Source organism: Sinocyclocheilus grahami, unplaced genomic scaffold (genome assembly GCF_001515645.1).
Source record: "Sinocyclocheilus grahami isolate Dianchi unplaced genomic scaffold, SAMN03320097.WGS_v1.1 scaffold233.1, whole genome shotgun sequence".
In the NCBI taxonomy this organism is placed as follows: Eukaryota; Metazoa; Chordata; class Actinopteri; order Cypriniformes; family Cyprinidae; genus Sinocyclocheilus; species Sinocyclocheilus grahami.
The window spans coordinates 3,748,766-3,775,252 of NW_015505412.1; the positions used below are offsets into that span (position 1 = coordinate 3,748,766).

Here is a 26,487-nt window from a genome sequence, read left to right on the forward strand (position 1 = left end):
AGTATGCAATGATTTAAAACTAAGATTTCTAATATTTGTGCAACAAAATTAAATGACACACTAGAAATAGCAGTAGTAAAATTCAGCCATTTAATTCTGATTATATTATTAAAGCAATGTGACATTTTAGCTAAAGCCAGAATGCCATTTTATGAAACCCCTTTGCACTGAACATTATTTGAAAATAGCAGGAAATTACAAAGTTGCGCCTCAATTTAGCATTTTGTGTCTTAATGGAGCATTTTGTTTTCTGAAATAAGTACCACAGCCCAAAAAAAACAAACAAAAAACTGCATCACGTAAAACAACTGGGCCATAATAGTGCACTGGTAACAAATTTTTTTTTTTTTAATACAACTAAAAAGGCATAGTATTAAAAAAATAATTCAAGTTAACATAATACAATTTCACAATTCAGACTGTTTCCCCCTCAAAATTCTGAGAATTGCAAAATGTCAAATTCTAATAAAGTCAGAATTGAGATATAAAATCAAAATTCTAAGAAAAAAAGTCTGAATTGTAAAATATCAACAAGAGCTGCAAGAATTGCAAGATGTAAACTCAGAATCGCAAGTTATCTCAATTGTTTTCCCCTCAGAATTGCAAAACAGGCTTCCATAATATATCGTTACATTTAGACAATTAGCAGACGCTTTTATCCAAATCGACTTACAAATGAGGACAATGGAAGCAATCAAAATCAACAAAAGAGCAATGACATTCAAGTGCTATAACAAGTCTCATTTAGCTTAATGCAGTACACATAGCAAGGTTTTTTTTTTAAATCTTCTAATAAATAAAAAGAAAACATAGAATAGAAAAAGAATAGAGCAAGTTAGAGGCCTTTTTTGCTATTGTTAATCAAAAGTCAGAATTATAATTGTATAATAAATAAAAAGAAAACAAATAGATAGAATGCAAAAAGATTAGAGAAGCAAGTGTTTTTTTGTGTTGCAGTTAATCTACAGTTTCTTCTCCTTATATAACTATCTGCCATATAACAAATTATGATTAATAATAAACAAGTTCATCATTTAAAGCATAAATAATTCAAGCTGATTTGCTCTGGATGACACCTTTAAGCACAGAAAAATATACCATGGCAAAACATTACACACGCATTATGTTATGGTTTGTTTATTGGAGATATTCTGGGTGTTTCACAACAAAAGCAATGCAAAGAACGTTCCTCAAGCACATCCTCAGACATGATGGGCCATTTCTGTCGTGAAGAGAAATAGCACCAGATTGAGCTCTTTGTTCGGTTCTCTTCAACAGTATCACAATGACAAAGACAGTCTCACTGGCAGCATGAACACAAATCCAAGGTTTTGTGTCATGCACCGTGTGCTGAACAGACATTTTTGAAGTCTAATATCAGACTATTGCCTACAGCAACAGTTATGGGTCTGAAATAGGATCTACTTGATGGAAACAGCATCAGTTTTTCAGTTCACGTGGTGCTATGCAGTCCTTTGTAACGGAGCCAAGAAGTGGACAGGAACTGGTCCAACCACCCTGAGACAATTTCTAATCAGTGAGATCATACATTATGGCACCATATCTGCCGTCCACAAAGTGCTATTTTCCACAGGAATGGAACGTCTTTTGGAAGGTAGCATCTCTTCAGTGCAGCTGATTGGATCATTTTCACCACATGCCCTTCTGCGCCCATTTTTCCCTCTCTCCCACATACACTGTCCACCTGTTTGACTATGATCCTCATCTCAGTGGCTGGTCACAGTCGAGGCGGGACCGTTTCAGGTGGGTGTGAGCAGGACGAGTCCTCACTGCTGCTTTCGGGACCAGAGTTTTTAGACTTGTATCTATCTGTATATATGCTGAACATGGCAGTCTTTTTTTTTTTTATTAAAATGAATGTTAGCAACAACAATGTGATAAGAGCCACTCTAGGCTGTGTGGTACAGTGATTTTACTATGGTTAAATCCCCAAAACACCCCTTACCTGTGGCAAAATCACCGCTCGGCCCCTTGTGGCCTACTGCGTCAATAGCCCTGACATCTAGTAAACTAGCTCCAGTCTACTTATCACAGCTATACATACAAATTGAGGTTAAATGTGACCTCTCACACCCCCAAACGTTTCTGTGACACTGATGCGGACCATATTTACACCTATGCATTTGTGGAGGGGTGCAAAGATTTAACACCAGCCCATACAGTCGAGGCGGGACCGTTTCAGGTGGGTGTGAGCAGGACGAGTCCTCACTGCTGCTTTCGGGACCAGAGACGACCTGCGATGGTACCTAAAGAAAATCCCTGTTTCTTCTGTTGCGTGAGCTCCGAAAGTCTCTGTTCTTCTTCCTGTACGTGCGAAACATTCATGCAGTATTAGTAAACACCACTTTATATGCCATCTGACAAGGAAAAAGAAATGTAATGAGTACCTGTGCAAGCTGTGCTTGTCTTCTTTTGAAGGCTTCAATGGGGTCTTCCTCATGGGCATAGTTCTCTAGCACTGAACGTACATCCTCCACTCCGCTGATGGCTATAGCTACACACCATTTACAATTGGTCAGATGATTTGTACAAATAGGAAACTCCCATTTGCCCGGAACTCTTTTCACACACATGCATACTCACTTTTAAGGAAAGTGGCCAAGTCATAGAGTGTGCGATCCTCTGAGTTGCCATCCCACTTGCACAGTGCCAAGCCATTGAAAGGCTGTAGACCGAAGGCCTCTCGCTTGCAGTCCACCACAATGACTTTAGAGGAGTCTCTGTTCAAACAAGACACGTCCTGCAGGACAAACAATTAGTGTCATTAGTGAATATCATTTAAGCGTATGCACCATCTACTGATTTTTACCAACAAAAAAAGTTTTAAATGTGCAAGGTGTTTTGACAAGTAAAATATCCCAGAGTTAAACCTTTAAACCTAAAACAAAATAAAAAATGACAATAAAATATCAAATTAGACAAAAGCAATTATTTAATACATAAATTATAAGTATAATAATTTCTTAAAATATTAAATATACAATATAATGTACAAAAACATACATGATTAAATTAATATATAATTAGTATTTTTATAGACGCTCAGACAGTTGAATTTTTTATGTTAAGTGGCGGACACTGTTTACAGGAACAGAGAAGTGTCCTAAATACTGAGAGTGAGTTTGCACACATCACCAACAAAGCATGATATCGAGAAGCAGATGAATAGACAAGCAGATTGTGAAGTTTACCTTAACATGGTGGCCCTCCATGTAGCGTGTGGCATCTCTGAAGAGCAGGTACATCACAAATCCTTGAGGGTCTATACTGTCAATCAAGGGGTACGCCGTCTGCTCACACACAAACATACAATATTATGTGTTCAGGAATCAGATCAGAAGCAGATTGGGAGAAATATAGAACTTGCTCACCAATGGATCCTCTGCAGTGAATGGGTCCCGATTCAAATAGCTGATAAAAACATCAGCATCCATTGGTGAGCAAGTGATGCAATGCTACATTTCTCTAAATCTCAAAATGAGAAAAACTTATTGACATCTTGGATGGCCTTTTTTGAGTAGATTTTCAACAACTTTTCATTTTTGGGTGAACTATTCCATTAAGTAAAGTAAAACATAATATAGTGGAATCAAGACATTTAAAGTTACTCATAATATCATTTAGCTATACAATATTGTCAAAAGCATAAATGACAAATGCTAGTTGCTCTAAAATTTGTGAAGCATCAAGACAGTGGATGGGCCATTTTTTTGCACAGCTAAAATGCTGAATTGACATTTGCATGCATTAGAATAAAACAAATACTCAGCAGCAGCAAATGGCTGTTCAATCAAAATAAGACTCATTTGCATGACTTTACAAGTGTGCCACACCAACAAAACAACAACAGACACACACAAACACTAACAGACTAAAGGTCTCACTGATGGCATCATTTAGGAAACGTTATATTTGAGCACAAGACTGTGTGTTTGTTTAATCAACAGACAAGTAGGTGTGCCACTGTACCCAAAATAGCATCTATTGTAAGCGGGTTCAATGCTAAGCAGGGTTCAAGAAACCTTTCCTTTCAACTGCAACTGTGTATGCACTTGCATTATTGTGGTAAACAGTCAGTCCTCACCACCACTGGGACTCACCATGCCCGTCTCTGATGTAAAGATGACTATCTCATAGAGCGGGGCCAGTTGCTGGAACAGGTAGTCTATGCCAGGCCTCTTCTTAAAACGCCAGCCTGTGGCCAACTAGAGGGGCAGAGGAGATCCAGAAAACATTAAAATACAGCATAAACAATAATCTTCAATAACATTATTTTAATAGTTAATCTTTTTTTATAATATTATAATAATTACTCTTTTTTTTTTATTGGCTATTTTTGTATTTAACTGGTCAGTATGTATGTAAATTTACATTACCGTTCAAATGTTTGGGGTCAGTACCATTTTTTTAAACAAATTATTGAATTAATACTTTTATTCCACAAGGGTCAAAAGTGACAGTGAAGACATTTATCATCTTACAAGGGATTTCTATTTCAAATAAATTCTGTTCTTTTGAACGTTCTATTCAATAAAGAATCCTGAAAAAATGTATGTTTGCACAAAAATATTAAGCAACACAATTGTTTTCAACATTGATAATAGTAAGAAATGTTTCTTGAGCAGCAAATCAGCATGTTAAAATGAAGGATCATGTGACACTGAAGACTGGAGTAATGGCTGCTGGAAATTCAGCTAAATTACATTTTAAAATATATTAAATTAGAATTTTTAAAAATTGTAATATCTCACAATATTGTTTTTTCCTGTATTTTTGATCAAATAAATGCAGCCCTGGCAAACAAAAGAGACATATTTGAAAAACATTTTAAAGAAATCTTTCTGACCCTGAACTTTTGAAAGGTAATGTATTTTTAAAATGTATTTTAATGCACTCAAGAAAAAAGGAAATAATAGATAACAGATTTTTGCCATTAGCAGCCCACTGCTGGTCTCCTTATGCAATCATGATGTGTTTTGCTCATAGGTGGTGTTTCAGATTTCTTGTGTGTTGCTATTTAATCTCAAACATCTTTAGACGTCCCATCTGGAATACATTTTTAATCAAACATGCTGTTGTACAGCCTTTCTCAATCATTTACTGGAAAACAAGAGCCTGACTATTGCGCTCATCAGTCTGTAGAGTAAAGGCAGATTTCACAATTGATTGTATTAAATGTATGTCTTTAGTCAAGTTAGTTGTATTTAAGCATCAAACTCAACAAACTCTTCTGTACTGTGAGACAGAACCCATACTTTTGTATAGTTTAGAGTAACAGATACTTTAATTGCTCTTTTATGTGGCACTGAACACTTATACCCGAGAATACATGTCAGAAAAAAACAAAAAGTAAGAGTACAGTCTCAAACAAAGCTTCAGGTTCAACAAAAATCACTGTGCCATGCGCCACGGAAACAGTCTGCTGAGGTGTGTCAGGTTACAGGTCGGCTATGCTCCACCTGTCACCTGCGTGTGGCCCTTCCCTCACAGCTGGCCAGGTAGAGGGAACAAAGGGGAGGAGGGAGCAGGTGGCTGGCACAAAACAGCGTTCCAGATGGCCTCATATGATCAACAGAAATTGATAAGGACAGTAATAAACTGATAAGCTAAGGGTTGTTTAATAGTAATTCAAACCGATCAAATAGAGACATTTTATTGCAGTCTGGAATGGATCCGAGTGCACAAAAATACAGTGTAGGAACTAAACAGCCACGAAAAGTTTACCAGGGGATCAATCGAACCAATCTAGGTTTCAAAATCATTTTGGCTGCATTTACACTGGAAGTCTATAATGCACACAGATCCGATCTTTTAACCATATCCGATTTTTTGGGCCCGTCTGTTTACACTCAATTTAGACACGACTGGTATCCGATATCTGCGTTGGAGGGAGCAGGTGGCTGGCACAAAACAGCGTTCCAGATGGCCTCATATGATCAACAGAAATTGATAAGGACAGTAATAAACTGATAAGCTAAGGGTTGTTTAATAGTAATTCAAACCGATCAAATAGAGACATTTTATTGCAGTCTGGAATGGATCCGAGTACACAAAAATACAGTGTAGGAACTAAACAGCCACGAAAAGTTTACCAGGGGATCAATCGAACCAATCTAGGTTTCAAAATCATTTTGGCTGCATTTACACTGGAAGTCTATAATGCACAGATCCGATCTTTTAACCATATCCGATTTTTTGGGCCCGTCTGTTTACACTCAATTTAGACACGACTGGTATCCGATATCTGCGTTTAATTCCCGGCCAAAATGATTGTGAGTGATCGCTTTATATGCACATGGTAGACCCTCGGGTTTTGAATGGCCGTGCTATTAAAATTATTTATATAATTCACGTCGAGTGACCATTATTATTTGCCAGCATGGACAACAGCTGTCATGGATGTATTGCAGCACAAAATCTGACTGAATGGATAAATAACGGAAAATGACTAATTTTCATTTGGTATGCTATTTTATCTACAGCTCATTAGAGGTAGAATTCTTTAGTGAAATAAAATAGCGCCAAGATGATATTTATTTAAATGAATTCGAATGAATTAACGAGAGAGAGGGAGAGAGAGAGAGAGAGAGAGAGAGAGAGAGAGAGAGAGAGAGAGAGTGTGAAGCTTGCAAACAAGGGAAAGTTTTCACCTCATTGCTAAGAAATGTAATGTAGCTTTTAGTAGCGAAGCTGTTGCATTTATAAAATTCACGGGCAGGGGTTGAAAACCAGCTCCTGAATGTGCAATTTTTTTAAGTTTCCATCTTAATAAAATGCGAGTGCATACAGCACACCGGCATTAAAACGCTATCTTTATGGGCAAACTTGTCGCTCTCACATTGAGAAGTCTGCAGGGAGTCGGATGTGTGTGTTTAGACGTAAGTCGGATGTCCAGATATCAGATATGTATCCGATTAAAATCCACATTTTGAAGTGGCTCAGATCGGATGCAAAAAAAAAATCGGATCTCGTGTGGATTTTTGTGTTTACACGTGTGCAACAAATTCCGATCTGTGTCAGATGTGAGCAAAAAAAATAATCAGATTTTTTTGTGCCAGTGTAAATGCAGCCTTCATGTTAGATCTATAAATATAGATCTGAGAATGTGAAGTGCATGTTCCGCAGCTCAAGGTGGCTCACGGGTAGTTGACATGGTCTATGGTGTGACACTCTACGTCCACCTCAAACTATATTAAATAGCTTTTTATAATTATAATACATGCAGAACCCTTTTCCAACTCAGAAAAAAAAGAAAGGTATTTGAGAGACAAATTGAAATGACAAAAGTCACATTGGGTGTTTGAAAAATTACTAGAAATAAAGATGCTTTTAATTTTATTTTTTAATTGGAAACAGGCTTCCATAGAGTTTATGTCCTCATATTAATTGTACTTTTTAAAAATGTATGTCTCACACTGAAAGTCAATTAAAATGTAATAAGTAAAGGCAAAATATGAGAGAAAAAAAATAATAGAAACATCCAATTACACTACTATTCAACAGTTTGGGGTCAGTACAATTTGTAAAAGTTTTTGAAAGAAGTGTCTTTTGCTCACCAAGGCTGCATTTATTTGATTAAAAATACAGAAAACAGCAGTAATATTGTGAAATATTATTATAATTTAACTGTTTTATATTTTAATGGTAAAGGTAAATGGTGGCAAAGCTGAATTTTCAGCAGTCATTACAGACTTACTGAAAGCAGTTGTGTTGCCTTTTTTTGTTTTTTTTGGAAACCTTGATAGATTCTATTTCTAGGATTCCTTGGTGAATAGGAAGTTCAAAAGAACAGCATTTACAAGAAATCTTTTGTAACACTATAAATGTCTTTACTGTCAGTTCTGAGAAATATGTCGCATCTGAATAAAATGACTAATTTCTTAAAAAAATATCTTGTGCCTAGGTCTTTCCTCGATCCTCAAATACAGGTGCTCTCGTGGTTATTTTAATTGAGCTGACACCTACCGACCACTCTGGATGAAGGAGGACATCGGTGAGCTCCAGCACTAGAGTGTATGGAGGCTGGTAGTAGGGTTCTCTCAGAGGGTCTGGGAGAAGCTTTGGGCTTGTGGGCTCGATGATCATCTTACAGAGAAACAGAATGAGAACCGTTTTATTTTATATTTCCGATTCTTTCTTATGCAGATATAAATGGGGAATATTTTCTATATGCTCGAACCTGTCGGTAATCTTTGAAATATTTGAAGGTTCTTCTGAGCTGCTGGACGACAGGAACATCTAGAGGACAGAGAAATCATAGACTGGTCAAGCCAGATGAATAAAATATTATTTATGTTTATTTTAACTCCTCAATTGTCTTCAACTTACTGTATAAAATGCTAATATAAACTGTTAAGTCATTTTAAACCATTAATAGCTTACTGATAATAGTTACATCAACACATCCTACAATAATGGCCACTTCAAGACAATTTACAAAATCCCCATTCAAAGTAAAGTTATTAGCCCCATTTCATGGCCTCAGGTCCTTCCAGTCGCCACATGCCATATGCCACCTCAAGCGGCAGAAAGGACAGATAAAGTGGCGGCGCACAGGTTCCACGATCCTCCTGACTGGCCCGCTGTGCGTCTGTTAAAGCAGCCAGCCCGCCAAGGGACCCCATCAACAACATCAGGGCATGAGGAAGGAGGCTGATTGGGAGACATGGGGGGAGGGACAATATAAACTGCTTAAACACCCTCCCCTCTGGTTGTTTGAGCCCTTTCCCTCCTTTTCTCCCGTTTGATTAGTTCGGAGGGGGAGTGTTTGTGTTCTATGAGGGAGCATGTGCCTGTTGGCAGCCTCCAATGGAATAAGCTTTCCCTTGAGACTAATGAGTGAGATGAGATGGACGTCTCGTCATATTGAAGGGAGACATTGGTGGCGTTAGTAGGTGACATATATATGGTATCAGCAAAACAGATTTGTTTTTGTAAAGTAATGGATTTATAAAGCAAACATGAAGCTGTGTCAGACCAAACACCTGTTGAACAATGAATAGTTTTCCCAAAATGTTGTCACTTCCTCACCAATATTTTGCTCTGAAGACATTCTTGCTTTGAGGAACTCCCCAAAAAATCTTAAAGAACCCTCAAGCAGTTTTCCCCCCATAAAAGTTGTAGATGTATGAGATGTATGAATTACTTTTTTCAAGAGTGAATAATGACTTAAAATGTATACAAAGCAATTTTATATCTTTAGGGGACTTATATTGACTACTTTTATGGTGCTTTTGTAACATACCAAAATTGGGAGCTGGAAAAACTCTTTTTGGGAAAAAAAACATCACATGCTTTTGGAACAACATTAGGGTGAGTTAATAATGACAGATGGTTCGTTTTTACACTAACGTTCAAAAGTTTGGTGTCAGTAAGATTTTTTTTAATGGTTTCTTATGCTCAACAAGGCTGCATGTATTTGATTAAAAATACAGTAAAAACAGAACCATTGTGAAATAATATTACAATTTAAAATAACCATTCTCTATTTGAATATATTTTAAAATGTAACGTATTCCTGTGATGGCAAAGCTGAATTTTCAGCAGCTCCAGTTTTCAGTGTCACACATTTCTTATCATTATCAATGTTGAAAACAGTTGATGAATAGTTTATTTGAGATAGAAAATGTCTTTACTGCCACTTTTGATCAAAATAATAATAATAAAAATAATCTTTGAACGGTAGTGTAGGGCAACCATTTATTTGACTTTTTGTATGATTTCCAATGGAGTGTTCAGATAAAGTTTATTCTCTTCACATCGACTTAGTCGGCTGTTTAACTCCATCCAAACTGCCACATCTGTCCCGGCATAAGCCCTTCCTTCTCCACTAGGCCAAGATCAATACAAGGGGTGAACAGTTGCAAGAACCGTTACCAAGACTGATTCAAGACGACACCTGAAAAGCGCAAATCAACTGGGTGCACTTTGAAGAGTCTCTTGTGCTAACCTTGTTTGTCAGTGTAAATGCGAGGAGTCCCATTGTTGCTTCACAGAGCTTTCTGGAGGGATGTCCTTCGAGTCTCAGGCAAGGAGGGAGGGAGAAGAAGATCGATGGCTAGGCCTCTGGACACAACAAAGGCCTCCTTTAATCCAGCACTGGGTTAGCATATGCTTCGCTTGTTTGCCAAAGGCCATTACTCAATTGCCTTTCTTCCATCCCTTTCTTTGGGAGCCTCTTGCTTTTTTTACTCCCAGTCAATCGCTCTATTCTCCAGCCGTGAAAAGTGGTCTTTATTTGCCACCCCTCTCTCATTGCTGTCATATGGGGATCTAACTGTCCTATGGATAGAGTACCAGGCCCGTGCTCGTGTTTTCCTGGGTAATATACAGCTCACCGTTTGTTTGCTTTGAGTATTGGAGGCTTTTGTGCTTAAGGACGAAATAACAAATCTGACCACTAACCTATCACACTCCCTATAACCAGGACAACTCTACAAGTCTAATTCTGTTCTTTTCTCCAAACTGATATAATCAGAAGTAGTGGTTGTCCAATATATCTTTAAGGCCTTCCTTAAATACTAAGACAGCTAAATATGTTTATGTGTAAACACCCATATATACTGTGTGTATTAGACTACTGGAATAACAATATGTGGTTTAGACCTGAAGAGAAACATTTTAAATTTTCACTTCAAATATGAATTCAGTAAATGTAAAAACAAAGAAAAATTTGTTGAGCACAAAATTATTTGAGAAACTGATACCAGTACTTTTTTGTTAAATAAATATGCATTAAAGGGATCAAAAGTAACAGTAAACACATTTATAATGTTAAAGATTGTAAAGATTTCTATTTCAAATAAATTGCATTTTTTTTGAAGATTTATCACGGTTTCCACAAAATATTAAGCAGCACAACATTGATAACAAGAGATAACAGATTAGAATAGTTTCTGAAGGATCATGTGACACTGAAGACTGGAGTAATGGCTGATGAAATTTCAGCTTTGCATCACAGGAATAAATTACATTTTAAAATATATTCAAATAGAAACTATTTATTTATTTTAAATTGTAATAATATTTCACAGTATTACAATTTTTTACTGCATTTTTTATCAAATAAATGCAGCCTTGGTGACCATAAGTTTTAATAATTATTCTAATTATTTAAAGGGTTAGTTCACCCAAAAATGAAAATTAGCCTGTGTTTTACTCACCCTCAAAGCATCCTAGGTGTATGTGACTTTCTTCTTTCAGATGAATCCAATCGGAGTTATATTAAAAATGGTCCTGGCCCCTCCAAGCCTTTCAATGGGCGTAAGCGGGTGTTGGTTGTCAACAGTTCAGAAGGCGTGAAATAAAGTGCACGCATCCGTAATAAAACGTCCCTCACACGGCTCCGGGGGGTGAATAAAGGCCTCCTGTAGAGAATCCATGCATTTTTGTAAGATAAATATCCATATTTCAAATGTAATAAACACTTTTTTCTCACTTCCGCTGACTGTCATACACGGAAGACATGCAAACGGATGACGTAAGACGTATGCGCAGCGCGCGCACCTCTGAGAAATGCAAGAGCAAAGGAAAACCAGTCTCCTCTTGGCTTATATCGAAATCCTCTGACATTTGTCTTTACAAATCATTGTTTTGTACTTCTAATTCGTGAACGGTGTTCGTCACTTATCACGCAACGTTGATGTCTTGCGTCATCCGCCGGAAAGCCTTCCGCGTATGACAGTCAGCGGAAGTGAGAAAAAAAGTGTTTATTACATTTGAAATATGGATATTTATCTTACAAAAATGCATGGATTCTCTACAGGAGGCCTTTATTCACCCCCCGGAGCTGTGTGAGGGACATTTTATTACGGATGCGCGCACTTTATTTCACGCCTTTTGAACTGTTCACAACCAACACCAGCTTATGCCCATTGAAAGGCTTGGAGGGGCCAGGACAATTTTTTTATATAACTCAGATTGGATTCGTCTGAAAGAAGAAAGTCACATACACCTAGAATGCTTTGAGGGTGAGTAAAACACAGGCTAATTTTCATTTTTGGGTGAACTAACCCAATAGCATAGTCCCCACCACAATTATAATTGACTGTGACAAAGAGGAACTGAAATCGTTGAAATCAATTTCAGAATTATTTTTTTTTTTACAGCTGATTAACGATAAAAACATTGACAGCCAATCAGAATTTGAGTGTTTTAAGAAATTGAATATGTAAGTGGCAGATGATAAAATTGCAGCACACTCTTTTAATAAACCGAAAGCTATTGGCTATTGGTCTGGATGTTAACATAGTTATTATAAGATGTCAATGGGCTGTAAGATTACATACTTTTTTTCTTTGATTTTTCAAGCTTCTGAGATCCATGCCTGGCAGACTAACAAGGGATAACAGATAACAATAAGCGTAATGCCTTCAAAGAAAAGTGAGCTTTCATACCTGAGCATTACACAAACCCTCCTCTTTTTGTTTCCTGATTATTGTTGTTGCTATCAGTTGGTGATGAAATCTTTGTGTGTTTAAGCCCAAGCAAAACAACCCCTCCTCCTGAAACATCTGAATCCACACGTTACCACTGCAAACAAGACTACACTTGTCATTTCAGAGATCAGACCCAGGTGATGGGTAAACCTGTCGTTACATTACACTCCACACTTTATACCAGTAACACAAGTACGAAACCATGTGGCTCCATAAATTATACCACTGGCCAGCTGCCATCTCGTACAAATTGAGTGATGCAGATTTTGATAGAGGGTGGGTTGGCGCAGGATGTGTATATAAGCATCTTCCATTGAATGCCGTCACTTGGCAAGGCAGAAAAGTTTTTTTGGAGGCACACCTGTTTGCCATGTCCCCTCTCCCTGAGGACGGTGCCTATCAAGGGTCTGCTCTGCATCCCCACGCTGGCCTTCTGTTGTGTTAGGGAGGGTGAGCATGGGCCCAGGAGGCAGAAAACCTGCTTCTCCACTCCCTTGAGGGAGTAGGCGTTTCACCTCGGTCCCTAAAGTAATCATGGCCCTTCGTTATGGCATTAAAAGCTATAAGAGCATTAGTGTTGGACAGCAGCACTCTGGGCTCAGAGAAGATAAATCGAGGTGGGGGGAGGAGGACACTTCAGGGAATGTGTGGAATTAATTACATAATTATGATAAGAGTGTGTGATCACGTAGAGAAAGCGAAAGCAGCCTGCTATCTCAACTGACATCAGCAGTGAATAAAAAGTGCAGGTGGTCTGCATTTACCGCTGTTAAGTGGTGTCTCTACCTTTCCTATATTAAAGGTAATGTTCTGAGGATGGCATATCTGTATGTAATTGTACTATAAATACGTCAAAGTCAAATAACCACATAAAACCCAAGCCATTTCACTAACAGAAAGCCAAACTTAAAGGAGCAGTACAACTAAAAAAAAAGTAAAAAAAGCAATCATTATTTACTCACCCTCATGTAATTTCAAACCTGTATGACTTTCTTATGCGAATAAACACTGTTCAAAACTTAAGTTTTATTAAAAAATTAATTAATACTATTAAGCAAAGATGCATTTAAATGATCAAAAGTGACAAAGACATTTAAAATGCTGAAAATAAAAAGAAATGTTTCTTGAGCACCAAATCAGCATATAGAGAAAATGATTTCTGAAGGATCATGTAACACTGAAGACTGGAGTAATCATGCTGAAAATTCAGCTTTGCATCACAGGAAAAAATTGCATTTCAAAATATTTCAATCAGAAAACAGTTGTTTTAATTTGTAATAATATTTCACAAAATTACTGTTTTACTATAGAGACTTCTATAAGACATTTCGGAGGGTCTTTACAATAAGGTTCCATTAGTTAATGTTAGTTAATGTATTAACTAACATGAACAAACAATGAACAATACATTTATTACAGTACTTATTAATCTTTGTTAATGTTAGTTATTGAAAATACAGTTGTTCATTGTTAGTTCATGTTAATTCACAGTGCATTAACTAATGTGAACAAGCACAAATTTTTGATTTTAATAATGCATTAATAAATGTTGAAATGAGCATGAACTAAGATTAATAAATGCTGCAGAAGTATTGTTCATGCTTAGTTCATGTTAACTAAAGTAGTTAACTAATGTTAACTAATGAACCTTATTGTAAAGTGTTACCGACATTTCTTTCAAATAAATAAAATCTTACTAACGACAAACTTTTTAAATGTAGTGAATTTCCCATATAAAATTAAGTGAAATAGAAAACAGAGTTTCAAGCTCCAAAAGGACCAAAAAAAAAAAAAAGACATCAAATGTAAAATTTAGGTTAAAAAAAAATTGACATTCTTTAAAAATTCACAATGTGTGTTTCACAGGGGAAAGAAATTCATACAGGTCTGGAACAACATAGCGGTTATTAAATGGTGACTGAATTTCTATTTGTATGTAAACTATCCCTTTAAAACTGAAAAAAGAGGCACAAGCCTCATAATTCAACAACCCACAATTAAGAGTAAATGTAGCATGAATGAAAGCGATGAAACAACTGCCAATATGAACTGGCACATGCGCCACATGCCACTGGTTAAGGGCCAATCTGGGTATGTGAGAGACTGATGCTTGCAGGGGCCATGTGCAGGGGCTCAGTCCCATGAAACATTTGGTTGTGAAGTGGGCTGACACCCGCTGGCACTGGGTAAAAGGTGCTGCATGGCACCAGAAATCCATCATGTGCCATGCTAACCTGACAGGTGAACAAACACACAACATGCAGGCCAGATGGGTCCTCATCTGCTAAAAAGGGCTGTGTGAGGGGGGGAACAATACTCTGCATTCAAAAGGATGGGGAATGACAGCATTTCACGCTTGTAGACTGAAGGTGTACAAATGGAGCTTTCTACTTTATTTTTGTCATGCCAACTTCCTTCTAAGCTTTGAGCTATGCATTCAGTGCCTTTAAATCCACTTAAAGTGAAACTAAACTGTCTTATAAATTTTTTCATAAAATATTTCCTAACTGCCTCAGGGCCTTACATGTGTTCAGATAAGGGGAGGACTTACCATCATCAAACTCATCTGGAATCTGGAAAAAAAAAAAAGACATGTTTTTAACGCACACTGGTACATCAAGTCATCACATGTGGGAATGAGGATAGTGCCTGCACAAACTAGAAATACAACAACAAATTAGCAGTAAAAAGTTGGATAAAACTTTTGATTCTTTTAGAATGACAGGTTATTTTTATTTTCCGTTTTCCTTTTAGTTATGTTTTAGTAATTTTGCTTTGCATTTTTGCTATTATTAATTCTTTTTTATGTCTCTATATTTTTTATATTATATATTAATTTTTATTTTAGTTTTAATTATTGCAGTGTGTCATGTTAAACTAAATGAAAATGAGATATGTTGCTTTGGCAGCTAGCTAAAAAAATATTTTTTCTTCTTTTGTCTCAGTTAATGTTTAGTTCAAATTTTAGTTTAGTTAACTACAATAAATAACCCTGGTCCACAGGACCACAGCACCCTCTTCCAGGTAGAAGATCTATTACTGAACATGGCACATCAGGCACAGCTAAAATACCTTTTGGCATATTACTGTCAGAGATTAAATGTAAAAATATATAGTTCTTTCTTTTAAAGGGTAGTTCACCCAAAAATTAGAATTCTGTCATTAATTCCTCACCCTCATGTTGTTCCAAATCCGCAAGACTTTCGTTCATCTTCGGAACACAAATAAAGATATTTTTGATGAAATCCGAGAGCTTTCTGACCCTGCATAGACAGCAATGCAACTAAAACTTTTTATGGCCCAGAAAGGTAGTAAGGACCTCGTTAAAATAGTCCATGTGACATCAATGGTTCAAACTTAATTTTATGAAGCTACGAGAATACTTTTTGCGCGCAAAGAAAACAAAAATAACGACTTTATTCAACAATTTCTTCTCTTCCATGTTGTGTTCACAAGAGCACAACGACGCATGCGTGTGCATTCCTCTGCATGCAAACAAGGCACTGGGCCATAAAATGGTTCAACTGTGTTGCTGTCTATGCAGGGTCAGAAAGCTCTCAGATTTCATCAAAAATATCTTAATTTGTGTACCGAAGATAAACGTCTTACGGATTTGGAACGATATGAGGGTGAGGGTGAGGAATTAATGACAGAATTTTCATTTTTGTGTAAGCAATCTCTTTAATAACAATGCACATTAGTCCACCAATAAGCACCAAACCAATGAATATCCAGCTGCATCTGTCAGCAGGTTCTCCCCCTCTTGGGGTCCAGGACCACCACATGCTGCCTGGTGGGATGGTTAACAGTACAACGTGGGCAAAGGGCCTGTTTCTAACCTCTGTCATTTTCCTAATGCATTCATTAATTGTACAGGAACAGCTTTGGCGCCCTCCACTGGACAAAACAGCACAGAGCCAGTATGCAGAAACAAAGGACTAAGTGCTTTTTTGGGGCTGAAGGGGAAAATTCTGACTCAAGCCTCAGTTTTCTGGTTCATCACATGCAAACGTCACTCAATTATAAATGTGACAAAAAGCATAAATCAATGGAGTTAAGACGATCTTCAACACGTTGTTGAGAATGAAGAACATACTCTGCCCCCTGCTGGTGAACTACATTTTCTGACTTAAGTCAGTCATGTCATTCCAAACTTCTTTGACCGACTTTCTTCTGTGAAACTTTCTTCTCTGAAAAGATCATTTGAGAAACGTCTGTGTGTTTTTTTCCCATGCAAGTTCAGTCAATGGTTACCAAAACTATTTGGTTCCTGAACATGTTGCAAAGTGCCCCACAGAAGAAAGAAATTCAATCAGGTCTGGAGTGAAATGAGGATGAGTAAATGAGTATAGAGTTTACATTTTTGGCTGAACACTTTATGTCTCAGTCATTGCTTGCAAAGAGATAAAGACGACAGATAATTCAAAGAGAGATTGTTGTTTATATTAATAAAGCCATATTGTTAAAAAATAATGGATAAACTACATGGTTATGGAAATAACACAGTATATGGAAGTGTGCCTCTACCAAATGAGCATGCAAGCAAAAATATTTTATTCATTCGCTATGACTAAATTATGAATTTTTATTCCAAGAGAATCCACAGCCACTGACTGAAGATGAAAGCATTGTAACCACACAGAAAGCACTAACTAGTAACTACCCACAAACACACTGCTATTTAACATACATTAGTATTCCAGGTGGATATACACTACCTTTCAAAGGTTTTGGGTCAGTAAGATTATTAAAAAAATAATAATAAAATAAATACTTTTATTCAGGAAAGACTCCAGTCTTACCAAAAACTGTCACATAATGTTCTTTTGTATCAAGGTTTCCACAAAAAAAATATGAAGCAGCACAACTGTTTTCAACATTGATAATAAGAATAAGAAATGTGCTAACACGGCACAGAAACAAACTCCAACAGCCATTGTGGCCATTATATGCACCAATTAAGATTCAATTCTGTTCTATGAGAAGAGGATTCAGCCTTTGGTCTCACGCTGTCACCTCCCTTAAGTGCCCTTCAATTAAGAACACTGGCTGTAAAAAATGGCACCCTAAAGCCTGGCACACTCCACATATATCTCCAACAAGGTCTTAACTACATGTGAAGTGTGCCCAGTTAGGAGATCACTTGTCCAAAAGGCAAGCGAGCCAAAAGGGTCATTAAACCAGACACCTGTGCTTAGTGTGTCCTTTAAGTCACTTGTAACTGTAGGACATTATTAAAAGGTTTAATTCACATGACAAATGCTGGATAAACAGTCTGTTTGAAGGCTATGGCTTTGATGAAAGTTCCTGCTTTCAAAATAGTCCTCGAGTCAAACTCTAGCATAAAATCTGTTACTACACGCTGGAAATTACAACAGCCAACCACTTATTTTTTTAAATATATAAATCAAGCAAAATGTGTGTTAATGTCAAATGTGTAACAGTGGTAGATGACAAACAATCCATTCACTGCAGGCTTTCCCACACTTTACCGTTACAGGCTAAACTGGTTGAATGTTCTTTTGAAACTTTCAATAACTATAAGGTGCAAACAATTTCCAAAACACTCTGGCAGGATGACAAGACCTTCTGGCACGAAGTCTAATGAGCAAAGTCTCGCCGGTGTCTTCGGCATGAGAAGCCGGACTCAGCCTTGAAAGGCCTGGCACACTCCATTCACAACACTTACGAAATCTCAACTGTCTGAGAAGTGTGCCCATTCAAAGTGATCCACAGCCTACAGAAGCTCCAGTGACAGACGTGTGAGGAACTCAAGCTTTGAGGCAGCAATCTTCCCGAGGAAACACCACAAGCCTTTACACATAGCACACTGATGTGAAAGGTAAGCCCTTAAAGGGATGGTTCCTCCAAAAATGTCTAAGAGCCTAAAATACTGTATTGTTTTAAAGGGGTCATATGATGCGATTAAAATTTTTCCTTTCTCTTTGGGGTGTTACAAGCTCTTGGTGCATAAAGATGATCTGTTAAGTTGCAAAGACTAAAGTCTCAAATCCAAAGAGAGTCAAGCACGCCAACCTAAAACGGCTCGTTCTAACACGCCCCCACATGTCTACGTCACGATGTGGGAAGATTTGCATAACGCCGCCCAAATGTTCATGCAAAGAAAGAAGGCGTAACTTTTATTCTCGCTGTAGTATTGTTGCCGCCGCCGCCATGCCATGCAGACACTGTGTGTTTCGTTGTGAAAGCGAAACTACTTTGTTTGGCCTTCCAAAAGAGGACGATATCCGCTTCATCATGCCTAGAGCTGATCTGTGCTGGTCGCTTAGGAAATACATCAACTTCGCACTGTGGATTCACCGTGGACGAAGCGGAGTCCAGCCTGGGGTCGTCACATGTGGTTGCCGCAAGCCCACCGGCTGCGCCGTTCTCAAGTCCACCGGCCGTCGCTCACTCAGCACGCCGGCCTCCACTCACTCTAGGCCGCCGCCGCTCACTCTAGCCCGCCGTGTGTGACGCTGTGTTCCGTTGTGAAAGTGAAACTACTTTGTTTGGCCTTCCAAAAGAGAACACGACTAGAAATCAGTGGTTAAGTTGTATTTACAACACTTTTCCAGAACACTTCAACCCAAATATTCAGATGTGTGCATCACATTTTATGGAGGACTGTTTCCTGATCCTGGGAGAGTAGACTACAATGCCGGCTGTTCTGACTCACAGACTGCAAGTACGTTTTTTATATTTAAAGAATTTGCCATTGATGATTCAAAAGCGAGTTTTGAGCAGTGTAGAGTAGCGCTTGTTGTTTGTCATTTCTCCGATCACAAATGCAGGCATGTTTTTATGTTTTTTTCCAGCCCCCAGATTTTTGGATTAAGCTGGTGAACTTTGGGTTACCAGTTTTGAACCACCATACTACATGACCCCTTAATAAATAAATAAATAAATAAATAAAAATTTAAAATTTTTCACAAGCCCTCCCAAAAATAAACAAAATAGTAAAAATCACTGTATATAAAAATGAGTTTAAAACAATTTACACAACCATTAAAATAAATAAATAAATAAATAGAATGGTTAAAAAGTTATTTAAAAAGAACTTCAAAGCAATTTACACAACCCCTCAAAGAATAAATGTTAAAAAACAAAAAATGTAAAAATAAGCTCAAAGCAATTTACACAACTCCTCAGAGAGAAAGAGAAAACAAATCAGCAAAAGGTACCATATTTAAAAATAAGCTCAAAACGATTTACCCAACCCCTCACATAATAAATAAAATTGTACAAAAACAAGTAAAAATAAGCTATTTACACAACTCAACTAAAAAAAATAGTAAAAAAAATACTGTATTTAAAAATAAGCTCAAAGCAATTTATACAACTCCTCAAAAAATGAATAAAATGGTAAAAACAAGCTCAAATCAATTTACAAATCTGTCTTACATTTAAAAGTATATGTGCTAATGGCAAAAAAAGACAGACATATGACAGCCTGTCTATGGGAAGAGAGCCAGGTTTCCAGTCCCACATTGTCACCTAATTGACATCCAATTGGAGTGGGCAGAGGTGACAATTTTTTACAACAAAAGGTCTGGCATACTTCACATCTGTCTCCTATGTGGTCGCATGCACATTTTAAAGTGTGCCCTTTGAAATAAGTGAAGCAAGCAGACCAGGAGAGGTGGAACCAGCAAACCATATTTTCCCATAAACACACCTTAGCCCAGCACATGCCACAGTTTAAAGAGAGTTTGAAAGGTGTGTGGTTTATAGAGCACAGTGGCAATGAGGTGACACCTGTGATCTCACCCGGCATGCTGTGAAAAGTGTGTCTGTGCAGTGGACACTAAACCAAAGAGGTCTGAAAATAAACACCTTAACAGTTGGGTCCAAATCCCATGGTTAGGAGAGCTGGCAATCCCTTTGAAACCCAATTTTTCGAATATGATCAAAAAGGTTCCTGCAAATGTTCTAATAGAAGATCACAATACTGAAGAAATGTGTGAGAAATTGCTTCAATATTTAGCAAACCATTACCTTTGATACCATTTGATCTTTCAAATAATCTCTCTCTTGCAAAGTCTCCGCCGCCATTCACAACGGTACCACGACGCATGCGTGTGCATTTCACTGCTTGTAAACAAGGTGCAGCGCATCTGTGTTCTACGTCAGAACACAGGCTCTTGCGTCAGCAAAACCACACGCATGTGTCGTTGTACTCTTGTGAATGCTTCCACTGACACAGAAGAGAAGAAATTATTGAATAAAGTCATTATTTTTGTTTTCTTTGCACTCAAAAAGTATTCTAGTAACGTCATAACATCACGGTTGAACCACTGATGTCACATGGACTACTTTATCGATGTCCTTACTACCTTTCTGGGCCATAAAACGTTTCAGTTGCGTTGCTGTCTATGCAGAGTCAGAAAGCTCTTGGATTTCATAAAAAATGTCTTAAAGTGCCCTGCCTTTATTATGCCATTTCGAATTTTGCCCTTTCATGTAGTGTGTAATGTAGTTGTCTGTGAATGTAAACTATCTAAACTAAGTTGTGGAGCTGACAGTGCACGGTAAATAAAGTAATTGTTTCTCCAAAAAAAAATCACCTAAACGAGTCGTCTGGAATACGAATCCCACTTCGGCCGCAAACAACTTGACCCGCCCTCAAGCACTGTAGCTTTCTGTGGTTAACTTCATGTCGAGAAGACGCTGTGAAAGTACATTTTTGTTTTATTTTCACTTCCAAATGATGAGGCTGCAAAAAATCAGTGGTTGACAATTTTTTTTTAACGATACCACAGCAGTACAACCCTAATCTTTTGTTGTGTTCCTGTCATTTTACAGACAACTGCTTCTCTAATCTCAGGGAGTTCAACGCAGGATACACAAAACACTTGCTCTTGAAAAATGTATCAGTTCCCTGCAGTTTATTTGGACCAGATTGCTCCTCTGAAACTTGACCTGTAAGAATGATTAATAATTGATGTTTATATTTTCTAGCAATCGTTCAAAATTAATTTAATTCTCTATAAAATAGGTGTCTAATGCTCAACTAATGCAGAAATACTACCTGTCATACTTCGTGGCAGCAGAGGTTTTCACCTTCGCTTGGCATATAGTTCCCACATGTGCACCTAAATAAATTATAACAATGACAATGCTCCAGTTGTGCTTGCAAATCAGTGTCTGGTTGGTCAACTAGATGTTTCATCATCGGACTCGGGCTCGAATTTATAAGGTAAAATCGATACCATCTTTCTCTCTATACATTCTCTCCAGAGCTGCCATTCAGTTATGGCAATGGGCGTATCGTTTCCGACACCCGCTATACGTGGTAGACCAATAACAAAGCCATCTGACCAATCAGAGCAGAGTAAGCTCACAGAAAGGAGGGGTTTAGAGAGACTGATTCTTCAAACTGCTTTGTACGAATCGTTTACGAATAATTAAGAAATGCGGTGAAATTAAATGTATATTATGAGAAAACTAAAGTGTTTCTTGACACTGCATGCATGTAAACCTGTTATAGGAGCCTCCCAAAACAATATTAGGAATAGAATGTTACTCCGATGCGCCCCGATTCTATCCATCTATGGGAACTTTGTTCATAGGGACAAATGATCATTCATGACTTGTAGTTTTCTGTGAAATACCTTGTTTCCCTTCATTTAACTGTATGTTCAGTAGAGAAATGCCAATTATGTGAATTATGAATGCTTTGGTTTCATTATGTAACCGTAAATATTATTATTGTTTATCTATATCTTTCGCTTATTCATTTCTCTATTATACTTATTCTGCAGACTATCTACACCTTTGATTGTACCTCTGTGGCCCTTCCCTTTTTTCTACTATTACACCATCGAAAGCTAATCACCTGTCTCTTCATTATTGGTGCTCTGACCGGCACCCAGGGAGGGTTACTCATCCATTACCTGATCAGAACCTAACATTCCCAAAGTCTCTATAACAGTTTTATTTATTTTCTTTTTCTGCTGATTGTCCGCGCTCGACTTGAAGCAGCGCTGCTTAGACCGATGGGTGTGTGTCATCAAAGTACTGCGAGAGCTATTAAGAGAGAGCAGACGTCTCCATACTTTCTCTCGCCATACTTTGATGCAGGGGCGTAGATTACGCGGTTCATAGATCCCCCACTTTTAATATCACGTAAATTCGTCCCCCGCACTTTTTCGGGCAAGTGTGTTCGCATAGAGGTTTTCAAGCGCCGGTGTGAATAATTATAGATTGAAATTCAAAGAGACAGGATAGTCTGTGCATGATCTGATGTTTTATTCGGACCCAGAATAAGACGAGATGAACATCACGGAGCGCTAAACACTCGGTGCAGTGTATGTTTCATTCATAAAAATGTGTCAGACTGATCATAAAGCCAGTCCCTGAGACGGAGGAAAACATTTACAGTACGGGAACAGGATGAAGGTCTCATATTCACAATAAGACCACAAGAGCTGAGAACAATGAAACCCAACCAATATAATGGATGAGGTGTGCGATCAGGCAACAACGGCCCTCTGAACTCCCGTGAGATCACACTGACCAGTGAAGTGTGCCCTTACAAGTGAGCTCTAACTTAAGCAGGTAACAAAATAGGATGGCTAACAAAGGTGGAGGTGTGCTCTTTAAAGTGAACACCTTTTTGAATTCACACCTCTAGCACATGCCTCCAGACTAGGTGCATTTGGCATCTACTTGTGAAGTGTGCCTCTTTAAATGTGGGTGGCTTCCAGAAACATTACAAAACCTTGCTAATTTGATCTTTTATAAGACCTTCTTTTGTAAAATGCTCATTTACGAGCTCTAAGGCCTTTAACACCTTAAAAAGATACAAGTTTGGAATGGAAAGGGAGTAAATAATGACAGAATTGTCTTTTTTGGGTGAAGACATTGTGATAAATGACAATATATACTACTAATTCACTATGACATTGAGAATATGAAATGAAAAAACAATGTCGGTTCTTGTCACAACATCATGGTCAAGCTACAATTACAGTAGCACAGGTCTCTCGCATAGGAAAGAGAGGTACAAAATGCAACACCAACAATCAAAGCACATTTCACTCTGGTCTCCTGTGAGACTGTCTTTGTAAATAGAGTCGTTTGAAGTGGGCCACCTCGAGAGGTGCTAGAAGTCTGCTTACTGAAGAAAGGAAATTCACAGCACTTTGAGAAGTGTGCCCTACAGAGTGAAAATCTTCACACTACCTGATTGAACTGTCTGCCAGGAAAAAGAGACTGATGGGGGAGTGCAGGTGAGAAAGTGTGCCATGGGAAATAGTGCGACTTAGAGCATGTTAAATGACCATATTAGAAAAAATGGAGGGAAAAGACGGACAGCTGGGAAGTGTTATGACAAACTATCACCATTAAGATACTTTTAGACTGCTAATTAAATCTATTCAGCTAATGTTAAATTTTAATGTTAATATTACATTTTTTTCTTTCTTGATACGGGGGTGAAATTCATAGCTCATTAGAATATGTACAAAAGATGTATGGGTCATTTCATTTAAGTCTTAAAACCTGATTTTGTGAAAATTCGTGCTTACCTTATTTCCTTGTTCATCCACAGAATTACTACCTAGAGAACAGAAACAAACCAGACATTTTTTTGTCATGATTTCAAGCTAAGAGTTTAAGCAAAAAAAAAAAAAAAACATTAAATGAGATATTAAAATATCTAATAGATATTGCAAGCTTATCTTAGCTTTTTGACGCATATTAATCTTTATTTGAAAATATCACAACTCATCACAATAACATTTCTGATATTTTACACATACAATTTTATACCCTTATCAATTAATTATTTAATTTCATTATTTTTAAGTAAAATAATCATTTGGATTTAAATGCAAAAAAAAGTTAAATGGTTGGTAATAAGTAAAAACACATAAATAAATACAAATAAATGACAGGAAATATGCAAGTTAAATAAATATTTACCATTACCACAACTTAATCCTCCAATTCAAAAAGTATTAATAATAATATTAATAATAATAATAATAACCAGAGTAGCACATATGATATATTTATACAAAATACAGTAACAAGTGACATCCAAAAACCCTCTGATAATCCAGAACAATCCACAGAATAATCCAACATTGCCCGTTAAAAATGTTTTGAATAATCCGAACACACCAGTCACAAAACTTTAAAATAATCCAACAATGTTCAAAGAAAATCTTCAATCTTATAAAATTCTAATGCATTGGTGCCCACCCTTAGCGAAAGAAAGCAACAGGCAAACTCACCGAATATGTACATGATGCCGACTGCGCTTCCAAGACCCATAATTCCTGCTAACCGAAGGACCATCTTCTTAGCATATGCCGTGTTCTCATTCTGTTTCTTGTCCTCACCCTGTTCATTTTTCTTGTGATCAGAGTAATCACCTTCTGGAGGAGGCTGGCCCTGTGAATGAAGTGTCAAAAGCATCCTACTTTACAGCTGCCTGGGATCATGAGCATTAACTGACAAACCATGAGCTTTAAGTCAATTTCTCAACAAGACTCCCATCTTAAATATGGAATGTTACACAGCAGCCATTTTGAATATTTATTTCTGTGAGTGACTAATTCCTAATATGCACCAATTCCATTATTTTTGAATGGTCTGAGGAGCTGTCCCATTGTCCTTTGACAGACATTCAGCCTTCAGCCCTTTTCTGCATTCAACAGTCAAAAGTGGGCTCTGACCTTGTGCTTGAATAATCCGAACACACCAGTCACAAAACTTTAAAATAATCCAACAATGTTCAAAGAAAATCTTCAATCTTATAAAATTCTAATGCATTGGTGCCCACCCTTAGCGAAAGAAAGCAACAGGCAAACTCACCGAATATGTACATGATGCCGACTGCGCTTCCAAGACCCATAATTCCTGCTAACCGAAGGACCATCTTCTTAGCATATGCCGTGTTCTCATTCTGTTTCTTGTCCTCACCCTGTTCATTTTTCTTGTGATCAGAGTAATCACCTTCTGGAGGAGGCTGGCCCTGTGAATGAAGTGTCAAAAGCATCCTACTTTACAGCTGCCTGGGATCATGAGCATTAACTGACAAACCATGAGCTTTAAGTCAATTTCTCAACAAGACTCCCATCTTAAATATGGAATGTTACACAGCAGCCAGTTTGAATATTTATTTCTGGGAGTGACTAATTCCTAATATGCACCAATTCCATTATTTTTGAATGGTCTGAGGAGCTGTCCCATTGTCCTTTGACAGACATTCAGCCTTCAGCCCTTTTCTGCATTCAACAGTCAAAAGTGGGCTCTGACCTTGTGTGGCACAGCTTCAATGTGAAAGTCATAAAAAAGAAATGTAAACTACACTCAATTGTAATGTTGCATTTTTTGCATTATGAACAAACTAAGTTTAACCCTATAAAGCATGTATAATATTTTAAAACATGAATTCAGAAGGCCTCTAAATTATCAACATGACAACCATAAAAGCCTGATAAAAGCCAGCTCTGTCCTTTCCAACCATTTATAATGCTACGTATTCAAGAATAAATGTTATATAACGCACTAATGATGTGAAAAAATATAACCAATGTTACTGCTCTGTCATACATAACACAGACTGCCTGTCTGACTTCATTCAAGACACCACCTGTCAACTTTGACTAACCAGACAAAACCATTTGACAATTTGCGGTCTTTTATTCATCAACATACTAAACGCCTAAGTACTAACATGTAAGAATGTAAATATTTTTCCATAACACGATAATTGGCTGTCTAATACCCTGTCATGTATGAATGTCAGGCGGTCATAGCGCTCACCTGGCTTTTCTGCTGCTGCTGAAGCCTCTCCTGCAGTATTGCCTGGGCCAGTCCTCCTGTGGCACTGCTACTAGACGTGTCCGCGGAGAGAGCCCTGACAACATCCAGCGCCGCAGGGGCTGTGGAGCCGCTGGCCCCCTGCCTCAGTCTGAGGAGGCCCCGGCTCGCCCGGACACACATGGGATACACAGACACCGCCGACATCTTGAATATGATGCAGCTAGTACACGGAGCGCGAGTGGAAAGGACA

General features: G+C 37.7%; 1 protein-coding gene across 2 annotated transcripts; it reads right to left on the reverse strand.

Annotated features, from left to right (window-relative positions):
• Positions 1–1,124: 1,124 nt before the first annotated feature.
• Positions 1,125–26,487, reverse strand: LOC107597550 (mitochondrial import inner membrane translocase subunit TIM50-like). Of its 2 annotated transcripts, XM_016288670.1 has the most exons (12): positions 26,238–26,487; positions 25,284–25,443; positions 23,990–24,021; positions 15,010–15,031; positions 8,201–8,259; positions 7,987–8,106; positions 4,122–4,226; positions 3,213–3,311; positions 2,605–2,761; positions 2,409–2,515; positions 2,246–2,325; positions 1,125–1,806 (listed from the first exon to the last, which is right to left on the reverse strand). In XM_016288670.1, exons 1-12 carry the CDS (start codon positions 26,439–26,441, stop codon positions 1,788–1,790), a joined length of 1,164 nt encoding a protein of 387 aa, XP_016144156.1. In that variant the 5' UTR covers positions 26,442–26,487; the 3' UTR covers positions 1,125–1,787. The 2 variants fall into 2 exon arrangements, with proteins under 2 accessions (XP_016144156.1, XP_016144155.1); XM_016288669.1 differs by lacking the exon at positions 1,125–1,806 and having other exon boundaries at positions 2,189–2,325; positions 26,238–26,486.

Coding starts and splice junctions, on each gene's coding strand:
- LOC107597550 (XM_016288670.1), bottom strand. CDS start 26,441: ATGTCGGCGGTGTCTGTGTATCCCATGTGTGTCCGGGCGAGCCGGGGC. Junction 25,444..26,237: donor AGCAGCAGCAGAAAAGCCAG/GTGAGCGCTATG, acceptor CTTCATTCACAG/GGCCAGCCTCCTCCAGAAGG. Junction 8,260..15,009: donor TCCAGATGAGTTTGATGATG/GTAAGTCCTCCC, acceptor TCTGTCCTCTAG/ATGTTCCTGTCGTCCAGCAG.